This window comes from Etheostoma spectabile, chromosome 13 (genome assembly GCF_008692095.1).
Source record: "Etheostoma spectabile isolate EspeVRDwgs_2016 chromosome 13, UIUC_Espe_1.0, whole genome shotgun sequence".
Classification (NCBI taxonomy): domain Eukaryota; kingdom Metazoa; phylum Chordata; class Actinopteri; order Perciformes; family Percidae; genus Etheostoma; species Etheostoma spectabile.
The window spans coordinates 4,544,767-4,556,037 of NC_045745.1; the positions used below are offsets into that span (position 1 = coordinate 4,544,767).

At 41.4% G+C, this 11,271-nt stretch overlaps 1 protein-coding gene across 2 annotated transcripts in view; it reads left to right on the forward strand.

Annotated features, from left to right (window-relative positions):
* Positions 1–10,948, forward strand: part of trpv1 (transient receptor potential cation channel, subfamily V, member 1) — a 16,564-nt gene extending 5,616 nt beyond the window's left edge. For both annotated transcript variants that reach the window (XM_032533801.1, XM_032533802.1), the window contains exons 7-16: positions 539–715; positions 796–951; positions 1,041–1,136; positions 1,255–1,325; positions 3,924–4,089; positions 4,174–4,240; positions 5,661–5,977; positions 6,062–6,183; positions 9,380–9,501; positions 9,601–10,948. In XM_032533801.1, coding sequence (XP_032389692.1) covers positions 539–715; positions 796–951; positions 1,041–1,136; positions 1,255–1,325; positions 3,924–4,089; positions 4,174–4,240; positions 5,661–5,977; positions 6,062–6,183; positions 9,380–9,501; positions 9,601–9,698 — 1,392 coding nt within the window. In that variant the 3' untranslated portion in view covers positions 9,699–10,948. The remainder of the gene's footprint in view (positions 1–538; positions 716–795; positions 952–1,040; positions 1,137–1,254; positions 1,326–3,923; positions 4,090–4,173; positions 4,241–5,660; positions 5,978–6,061; positions 6,184–9,379; positions 9,502–9,600) is intronic.
* Positions 10,949–11,271: the final 323 nt, after the last annotated feature.

Below are 11,271 nucleotides of genomic sequence, written 5' to 3' on the forward strand. Positions count from 1 at the left end.
TGGATCTGCCCAGAGCCACTCTGGATCTGCCAGAACCAATTGCTAACGTTTGGTCGTGACGTCGGCTTAGCATTGCTAGCGTTCGCTTTAGCCAACTCCTTAGCTAACTCCTAAACCATAACCTTAACCTTCCACTAGTGGAGGGAGCTGGAAAATCAGAACATATTTAGGTGAATCACTGGCAAAGAAATGAAATAACAAATAATGATTCAGGGGGAAATAATTGATTTTACAAATCATCACCAAAAAATATCCAGATACACACATGGATAGATTTATTTTCTCACCCCTCATAGAAATATATTGGTGCCCTAGGTCAAAAATATACTATTGGCTCCCAGCTTCTCTGACCACCCAGAAGGTTGTTTTGGTGGGCCCTGTGAGTTTCTGGATTGGGGTCTGAAGTCCTTCAGGCTAAAGTGGTGTCACATACAGTACATGTCCACAATTTCAGTCCAGATGTTGCAGTACCTGGATGACTGCGATTGAACATTCCCTGACATTATTTTACTCTGACTTTCCTTTCATTTGTCGGCAGCTTTTTTCACACATCCTAAAACGGGAGTTCCAAGAGAGTGACACCAAACATTTGTCCCGTAAATTCACTGAGTGGGTTTACGGGCCCGTCCACAGCTCCCTGTACGACCTGGCCTCTGTGGACTCGTTTGAGGAAAACTCCGTCATGGAGATCCTGGTCTACGGCAGTGACATTCCTGTGAGTGGCAGCATTGTGAGCCCAGTCCGAGCAGCTGCTGCTGTAGTCACTCTGTACTCAAACATCTGTTCTCCTCTCAGAACCGCCACGAGATGCTCCAGTTGGAGCCTCTGAGCCAGATTCTGGAGGAGAAGTGGAAGACGTTTGCTGGCCGAATGTTTTTTTTTAACTACCTAGTCTACCTCCTGTATCTGATCATCTTCACTGTGGTCGCCTACTATAGAAAGGGCGGAGAGGTGAGCTGGCTGCTGCAAACTGTCTCATTGATCTGTTAGCCACCCCAGACAGACTTGTGCTGATTGTGTTTCTTCTTTCTGCCCCACAGCTGCCGTTTCCCGTCAAACCAACCCCAGTGGGTTACCTGTATGTCTCAGGCCAGCTAGTGACAATGCTGGCTAACTGCTATTTCTTTCTCATTGGGGTATGTAAGTCCCCATACCTTTTAAATTAAAATTAAAATCCAGGGGCTCATATCAGCAACCTTGTGGAAGTTGTGCTCCAGTTAGGTGATTTATCAAAATCCTTATCTAAATCCCTAGATCATAGACATGAAGAGGAAGCGCCCGAAGCTGCAGACGTTGCTGATTGATGGATATTATGAGATTCTTTTGTAAGTAGGAATGTTTCTAACCACTAGGGGCCATAGGCAGGCTGGGGGAATGCATATCAATGTTAAAAATTTCATAAAGTGACATTTTCATGCCATGGGACCTATAAAGGTCTCCTGTCAAAATTGGTTGTAAATGAACAAGTTGTGTTTACAGTGATTGTTTTGGATCCAATGCAACATTTGCAAAGCAAATGCGTTCACAAGTATGCGTGTGTGTGTGTCTTTGTGCGCGAAAGTGTAACTCCACCCCAGGCTGAAAACGGGGTTTGACCCGGCTGTGGTCCGAAATGGGCACTGTGCCACCTTGACATCACCTAACAGTGATGTAACAGTGCACTGACACATATTAAGGCTGTTTTATACTTCTACGTCGTTGCTGCATGCGTAGGTACGTGAAGATAAAAACCTCTGCTGGACCATAGACTGTTAATATTAAATACAGTCTATGTGCCGGACCCTACGCCGTAGCCTGACGGCAACCCACGGCAACCCACGGCACTCAGCCGTGCCTTGGTAGCTTTGCATTTCCCTCGACTCGATTCTGGGTTCTCCTTCTCCATCCAACAACAAGAAATCAAAGAGAGGGTTAAGTTTTTCATGCTACAGCTTTCCGCCCGTGGTCAAAAAGCACAGGGGAGACACTTTGTTTCTCTCACTATGACTCTACAGTCCCCCCCCCCCCCCCCCCCCACACACACACACACACACCCAAAGCTCTGCATGGAGCCTCCACAGAACCCTAAAACGGCCTTTAGAGTTCACGCTTCACTGCTGCATGCTCAGATTTGAACCCACCAGAGGTCAGCAAAACCACATGTTTCTAAAGCTACAGTGCTTTTTAAAAATATTCAGTTTGGGGTTTAGGAGCAAAGCTTCCTCGCTGTGAAAGAGTTTGCAACGTATTTATGAAAAGCATGTTTTTAGGAATTCGTTGGAATCATTTTTACACCCAAAGTCAGGTTTTCATCCAGTGCCTACACAAAGTATTTGCTCCCTTTCCACGTCTTGTTTCACAACACTGACTTAAAGTAGATTGAGTGTGTTTTTGTGAGCATTTTAAAGCATATTCCACACCATTTACACAGAACAACACACACATTAATCCAATACATTATCACAATTAACTGACATAAAGAAGTAGGTTAAGAAGAAATTTAATTAGACAAAACAGGACTGAAAAAAGTGGGGATAAATCCGCCCAAACAGTTCCACCATCCTTTCTTACTGCTTTGCTTTTCATGAAAACTTTCTATGTATTTTTTAATACAAAAGGAGCATATTGGACTCATCTTTAACTGACAGCATCTCCAAGATGATAGATGGTAACTGTAGCAGTTGGTGATGGTATCTGACACTGTACTTATTTACCCATGCAATTTCTGTTGCATCTGTTATAGTTATATAAGTGCTGTATAAGTTATATAAGTATAGCTTTTCAATCACCTTTTGCTTGGTGTGTTCCTTTGTCGTTTTGCCACAATGCTTACCAGCGTAGAAGAAGTATTCAGATCCTAATACCACACTGTAAAAAACACTCTGTTACAAGTAAAAGTGCTGCATTGAAAATATTACTTAAGTAAAAGTATGCAAGTGTCATGAGGAAAATGCATTTAAAGTGCTAAAAGTAAAAGTACTCAATGCAGAAAAACCCTCACACTTTAAAAAAAAACTGGAAACAATCCAAACAGTTCTGTCAATCAACTTAGTGTTTACTGAGCTCATCATTTCAGGCCGTTATATTGTTGGGTAGAGAAAGAAATTATAAGTTATAAACATGTGTTTTGTGTTCAAAAAACTTAACTTGAAAAGTAACTCGTAGCAAAAGCTGTCAGCTTAATCTAGTGGCGTAAAAAGTAGAATATTTCTCTCTGAAATGTAGTGGAGTAGAAGTAGAAAGTGGCATGAAAAGGAAAGACTCAAGTACCTCAACATTTGTACTTAGTACAATACTTGAGCAAATGTACTTAGTTACATTCCACCACTGATACTGACTCACCACAAGCGTATTGTATTTTATATTTTTAATTCATGTAGATCCCTTTGTATAGATCTGCTTTCCCTTTTACTTTAAAACCCCTTTTCTGTTAATCAGTGTTAACAATACCCATAAAATCTTCATTGATGAGTGTGAATATAATTTGTGAACACTTTTTGTAGGCACTGTGTAATCTTAAATCTAGTAAGAAAGAAAGAAAACCCCATTATAAAACATCCTTAGGTGGTTCTCTCAACCCTCATGTTGTCCTCGGGTCAAATTTGACCCTTTTTCAGTTTTTTCAGCACAAAACAATGGGCCTTCGTAATAAGGCTGAAAATGTCAACATTAGAAATATCAAATAACTTTGGAAAAAAACACCCACAACACTGAAAAAGTGACAAAAATGTCAGAAAAATCGCTAGTAGTGTTGACAAAAAAACATATACAGTATAAATTGACATCAACTCCAGGCATTTCCACAGATTATCTGAGGATATGTTCCTCATTTTGTGTATTTTGGACTTGTACACACTATATAGTAGTAAAATCCTCATGTTTAATAGTACATATTTGCATCGTTAGCATGTAGCTGTGCAGGATCAGCTCTCTGCTCTTGGTAGTCTTGTGCAGGGCGCCCTGTTCCTGGCCTCCGCCGGGCTGTACCTGTCCGGGCGGCGGGAGTACCTGGGCCTGCTGGTGCTGTGTCTTGCTCTCAGCTGGGTGAACATGCTCTACTTCTCCAGAGGGGCCAAACACATGGGCATCTACAGCATCATGATACAGAAGGTACGGTCCACACAGGTGACCCCGCCCCAAAGAGGACGTCCCACTCGACAGTCTGATCCCTGAAGTCTCTTTTCTTCTCTGTAGATGATCCTCAGTGATATCCTGCGCTTTCTTTTTGTCTACATCGTCTTCCTCTTGGGATTTTCAGCAGGTATTTCTCCTCTGTAAAGATTCTTTCAAAAAAGACTCATGGAAGAGGACAAGGGGCGCATGGGAAAAATGTATTTGTGTTCTGAGTAAAGTCAGCTCTTTCAAAATGCTTTTTTACAAGGCGATGCTATCAGGAGTTTTACTTATCTTAAAGGGTAATTCCCTTTTTTTCCAACCTAGGCCTATTTCTCTATGTTTTTATGTGACTAATGGGAACACCAATTGGTAAAATTGGTCCAGTATTATGCAAAATAGCAGCGACCAGCAGCTGCAAAATAACCATAGGGCAATTGTGCATCATGTGACAACATTATGGAAAGGATCCGTAGAGAGATAGGCATTTTAAAAATCTCTTTAAGACCTTTTTGTTTAACCAGAAACAGCTGAGATTGCTAGCACTAAAGCCACCAGACTCCATTAAAAAAATAAAATAAAGCCAACATATCTTCACATGTAAATCGGTAAACTATGTGTTTATTTTAACCAAAAGTAGAGTTGTGATGTCAAAACAGAACTTTATGGTTTGATTTTTTTCCTGTCGACTTTGAATAAAGTTACTGGTTATTTACATAGATTCTGGTGGCCTTAGCAACAATTTTGCCACATTTTTACATTTAAAAATAAGATCTTACTCAGAAATCCTTTCCATAATGTTGTCAGACACGAATATTAATCTGAGCCTGTCAATGGCAAAACAAGCATTTTTATGAACATAAATCGACGGTGCACTGCCTCATAACTCTGAACGGTCTCGCTTAATACTGGACCAATTCAAAAATGAATGTTACAATCAGAAATACACAAAAACCTAGGAAAATAGGGTCCAGGTTGAAATAAAAAATGAAGTAATAACTCAATTTAAAAATACAGATTTGAAAACACACCATGACAACATTTTTAAGATCAATTACATTCCAAAACAAATGACTTGTAATAACACTGCACCACTGCAAATAATGGCTGTGAAATCTCCAGTTATTAACTTTAGATTTCACAGTAACACTACTGTATATGATTTTTACAGTAGAATGCTGTAAAGTTTACATTACAACCTTGTCGACATGACAACAGCACAGTAGTCTAAGTATTACAGTTGAAATCACAGTAGTCAAAGCATCACTGTAAAAAAAAAAATCACAATATTGTCACTATAGTACTGTAAATAGTATGGTAAACTACTCTATTGACAATTTTTTTTAACTTTTGTATTGTTTAATTGTATATTACAGTGAATGTATAAAATACTGTAAATGCAAGTTTGGTACCTTTACTGTAAAAAGAATTCACAGTAACTTGCTGGACATTTGTTACAGTAAGTTACTGTAAATTTGACGTTACATTTGTTACAGTGTATTGTCAGTATGCCATGAATGGAGGATGCAGCCCACTGTATTTTAATTGCTTCCTGTCTCCCGTGCTAGCGGTGGTCACGTTGCTCATGGAGCCTCCTGACAATAGGGGGCGAGCCGGTTTGTTAACCACCGCTGCCCCTGGTTCGAAGTGCTTAAAGCCCTACTTCAGAAGCATCTCCTTCACCATTCTGGAGCTCTTTAAGTTCACCATCGGCATGGGCGACATGGAGTTCACTGAGTACTACGAGTACAAGGAGGTGTTCTACGTGCTCCTCATCGGCTACATCATCCTCACCTACATCCTGCTGCTCAACATGCTCATCGCCCTCATGAACCGCACCGTGGAGAGGATCACCACGGAGAGCACCTGCATTTGGAAGCTACAGGTGAGGAGTCCAGGAGGGGCTCTGTGGTCCAGTGTGTGTGTTCAAAGCAGAAGTGGTTTAATGAAGCGCTGTGGCTGTTTTCAGAGGGCTATCACCATCCTGGATATGGAGAAAAGGCTGTCTTGCTGTCTGAGGAAGAGGTTTCGCTGCGGGGTGGAGAAGAACATCCACACTGCTCTTGGAGATGACCGGCGCCGGTGTTTCAGGTTTGCTTCATGCGGTTCAATGCCAGTCCAGTCAGTGACTGGCGTGTTTCCAGAGGCTCCATCAGTAGCTGCATGCGACGGTTCTAGACCATTTCAAATGGAGGGACCAGGCTAAAGCCACTTGGTACCAAATATATTAAGCTCAAGTATGACATTCAACCAAACCTCCATAGGTTTGCTTCTACAAAAGACTAACAATACACATATAGCCCTCATGTTGTCTTCGGGTCAAATTTACCCATTTTCCTTTGTCAAAGGTCTTTTTAATTCCCCAAAATAACATAATTGATTCCACACAACGCTCTTTGACAAGCACAAATCTCTACTTGGATTCATTTTGGGATGTCTTATTCCATTTTATAGTGTTTTTTTTTTTTTGTTATAGTGTTTTTGAAATAGTATTAAGTAAAAGTTGACATAGTCCAGTCTGTGATTATCCATCTACATCCATTCCTTTAATTTTAGTCTCAATAATTCCTAATTTCTGCTTTTCTAACTCAAACATTACGGATAATTTCCTATAAATGAGGTTTATAAATTCCAAAAATAACTGTAAAACTACAATTAATAAGTTTGGGTTACGTGGTGTTGAAAACGTCAAATAAAAAGTGAGAAACATTGAAAAAAAGCATCAAAAGGGTTGAAAAAAAAGGGACAAAAACATAAGAAAAATTGATAAAATTGATAAAAGCATCAACAAAAGTGTTGATTTATTAGGAAGACAACACAAGGGATAACAATAAACACAAGAATATTTATGTAGTGATAACCTACGTTTGATTTATCACAGCACATGTATAATATTCCCTCTTTGGGGATAAAGGAGGGGTTAAAAATATGAAATAAACACAGTTAGGAAAGCCAAAGGGGGGGGCGTTGAGGTTTAATAATATGGGGGAACTGGCCACCCTTACCCCCCTAGAACCACCACCCAATAGGACACAACTCAATAATAAATGTCTTTGCCCCATCGCTGTGCAGCACGGGGTTTGTGGTAACGTGATTATATTTATTGTGATTTAATTTGCACCACTAAAACACGTATAAACAAGGGATGTCAATGTTGGTCTGTTGGCCGGTCTACCACTTTGGTTCAAACTCCATCCATCCATCTTCATCCGCTTATCTGGTATCGGGTCGCGGGGGCAGCAGCTCCAGCAGGGGACCCCAGACTTCCCTTTCCCGAGCCACATCAACCAGCTCCGACTGGGGGATCCCGAGGCGTTCCCAGGCCAGGTTGGAGATATAATCCCTCCACCTAGTCCTGGGTCTTCCCCGGGGCCTCCTCCCAGCTGGACGTGCCTGGAACACCTCCCTAGGGAGGCGCCCAGGAGGCATCTTTATTGGTTCAAACTGAAATACATTATCTTGTAATTGGATGGATAGCCATGACATTCAGATCCGACATTCATCTTCCCCTCAGGATGATTTGTAATAACTTTCCATTAACTTTGCATCTGGCGCCCATCATAAGATCTACATCTAATTTTGCCCAATAATACTTTAGTTTATGACGAAATACCTGCATAACTAATGACATTCCCATCTGCCTCAGCTGTACTTTGTGTTTAGTGCCAATTAGCAAATGTTAGCATGCAAACATGCTGAACTTAGATGGTGAACACTAAACATGACACCTGCTAAAACTCTTGCATATGGACATTGTGAGCAGGCTAAAGCATACTGTATATCCACCTAAAAATGTGCAATGGCACATAACATCACACTTTCCATTATATTTTTGATATATATTGATCTGTGTTTTCCTTGGCATAGGCTGAATCAAGGTATGTGACTTGGTGCATTAAAGTGGATCAAAAAGGCAAAAGGATTTAAGTCTTTGGGGAAGCAGACCAGGATGCCCCACTTTAATATGTACACTCTGGTCCATATATTTATGTAGTACAGTATACCCACTAAAATACATTAGACTACAGTGGTTCCCCAACTTTTTCAGCTCAAGAGCCGAAAGAGACATTTGGTGTCTCCCCGGGACCGAAATTTACAAATATACATTTCCATGAATCATTGTGACATCTACATTTTTAAACTGTGGACAAAAGACGGAACAAACCATGAATTTAAATGTATATGAAGTATATTTATTCCATTATCAAAGTAAACAAAAAGAGAAAAGGTCTCTCTTCTCCTTTCTGTGTCTCACCCCTTTCTCAACTCATTTTCTTGTCCCCTCCTAGGATATGAGAAGAAAGAGAGAGAGAGAGAGAGAGAGAGAGAGAGAGAGAACCCCCCCCCCACAGCATCTGAGCTGAACAGACCAGTGTAGCAAAAAAAGAACGCTCATTCACATAAGATTGATATGCATTTTACTCTGCCAATTGGCAACCCGATAAAACTGGTCTGCGACCCATTTTGGGTCCCCGACCCTAAGTTTGGGAAACATTGGACAACACCACTGCAATGACTACTACTACTTTCAGGCTCAGGCTCGTGGAAGTTGGTTGTTTCCATCAGATTGTGAGTCAGTGATTGGTGGGTGTTTTTCAGGATTACAGCAGCCACAGATGACAGATATTTTCCCCTTCTTTTTCAGAACCCATAAGTTATTTATTGCTGTCGGCTTGTAGCGTGTAAAAAGTTACCAACCCTGCCTTTGCAATCTGCAGAGTGCACTGTACCTGACCGGACCTCAAAGGCAACAGGACACATGCTCAGTGGCTTCCTAGCAGATTAATCAGGGCTGGAGAAAAGAGCAGGTTTGCTATGTTTATGATGGTTGATTACCCAGTAGTACTTAAAAGTGAGAAGCAGAGAAATGCTTTCTATTCATGGCTAATGCTCAGTAGTGGTCCCCTGTTGTGTCTGTCCAGAGATGCTGGATAAGACACTCAATCTGCATGTGGTTTCCTGGTGATAGGAGGGAGTACAGTTACTTCTGAAATTGTTTGACTTACATTTTTGGCAGGTGTGATCCTTTATTGGACTTGGTTGTCAGACAGTCTGCTATGTAAAAAATCTCTTGTACATGTCAAACCACCTCTACAGGTAGATCCTGAAATCAAGGTATAGCAAGTAACACTAGCAGAAAGAGAAAAGTGTAGGCGTGAAGATTTAACAGAAGATGCAGCGGTGTGAGCAGCACACGGTGTTCTTCACTAATTTGCCTTCTCTGACAGCTGATTGATGCATCCCACAGCAGACAGTAATTGGAGCATGTGTCCCCTTGTCGTCTCAGAGTGGAGGAAGTCAACTGGAACAAATGGAACAGCAACCTGGGCAAAATCAATGAGGATCCCGGGTGCTGGGATCGGGACCAACAGACCGCCTCGAACACTCTGCCGGACAGACCAAGCAGAGGTGCAGAAACAATTTTCTGCAATTAGAAAATGTTTTTTTAAGCATTTCTATGACAGGAAAGTTAGCCATGTCTAGTAACGTTTCCTTCTGAATCCACAGGGAGGAGCTGGAGAGGTTTGTTCCTGGATGGCAGCAGGCCGTGGAGGCAGACGTACGAGGCCACAGAGATGAGTCCTCTGGGCGCCTCGCCGGTCTAAAGACACCACAGAGAGCTGGAATCTGGCTCCTCAACCTGACCGACCCTGCAGCGAGGCATTCAAACCTAAAGACAGTATTCAGTTCCCCAAGAAATGTAACTGTCAAATGCGTGGACCGCCATCCTGACTGACTGATACTCCCGTGCCAGATTAATTTAAAATTCTGTCTTTGAGGCAATATTTCACCGAGTGAAGCAGTGATGAGGAAGATGTTGAGGATATTTGTTCAACTGAAAAATAGAATGTATCACAAAGCTGAAAATCTGCATCAAGTGCTGCTAATACATTAAACATTTAATCCAAAAAGGCTTTGGCACATGCTGTTTCCACCACCACCTGAACAGGATGCACATCCTCTCTGCACAAAAGGCCAAAAGCTGCCGGCACCTCCGCCGTCGCTCAGAATCCTTCATGGAGTAATACTGATTACGAAAAGGTGCTGATCCTGCTCTCCCGCTGCTTGCCCTTTATACAAGTCCCATTTTCATCACAGCCAGACAAGCTAAATCTACTGCAGTCAGATAGTCCTGTGGATTTCGCAGCTTGCTTTGTCTTCTCTACTTCCTGTTTCTATTTGGCAGAGGCAGGGTCTGATAAATAGCATGAAAGCACAGCAATCGGGTGCAATAATCGCCACCTTCAGCAATGGCTGTCTCAGTTACAAATTGCATGTGGTTCAGGCGGGCCTTTGGAGCCGTTTCGCCACTTGTAAGGCTGATTATGTAAGACACAAATCTGGGAATAGTAACTGACCGGAACTGTCCGGACAAGATGACAATAGTTGTCCTGTCTCGGGCAAAATGAAGGGAGCAGGAGAAAACTGCACACCTTTTTCTTCTTCTCTGAATCAGTGTTGCACATGCTCCAAACCACGGTCCAGACTCATTTCAAAGCATAAATTAGAACTTTATTTTATTATTACAATATTACAAAAAGAGTAGCACAACTCTCACTCTCTTGCCTCTTCTCTGTCGTACAGAATGACACAAAAGAAAGGCTTGTGGACCTTCTTCCATTTCACAGCAATAGTACAAGAAACAAAGGAAAGAAAATTTAAATAACAAGCAAATCAAGTATTTTTAAATAGTCACAACTGCAAACTGAAGCTTTGAAACTTGGAAACAAAATGTGACAACTCCGTAACTACACATTTGCTAAAACATAATTACAAAATATTACTCCTTTTTCTTGCTTTCCATTATAAAGAATCTCTAAGGATTTGCTCGGTCTAGTCAATAAAACAAAAAGAACAAAAAAATTAAACCATAAATTGCTGTTTCTGTGTATCCTTACCGTCTTCTTTCTCATTATTTGGGGTTTTCATTAAAACCATGCTCATTTTCAAGGGAAGTCCAAGGACCAAACACTTAAGGCTTTTTAAGGGCTGTTAGGGAGTTAAGTGAACAAAACATGGGCATCTCACTCACACACACACACACACACACACACACACACAAACACACTATCTCTCTCACACACTCACCCTTAACTCTACCCACAATCAGATCAGCAGGCAACAATCACACACAATCGTTAAACTTTAAAGTTACAGTAGTCTAGTAGGTAAGCCAGT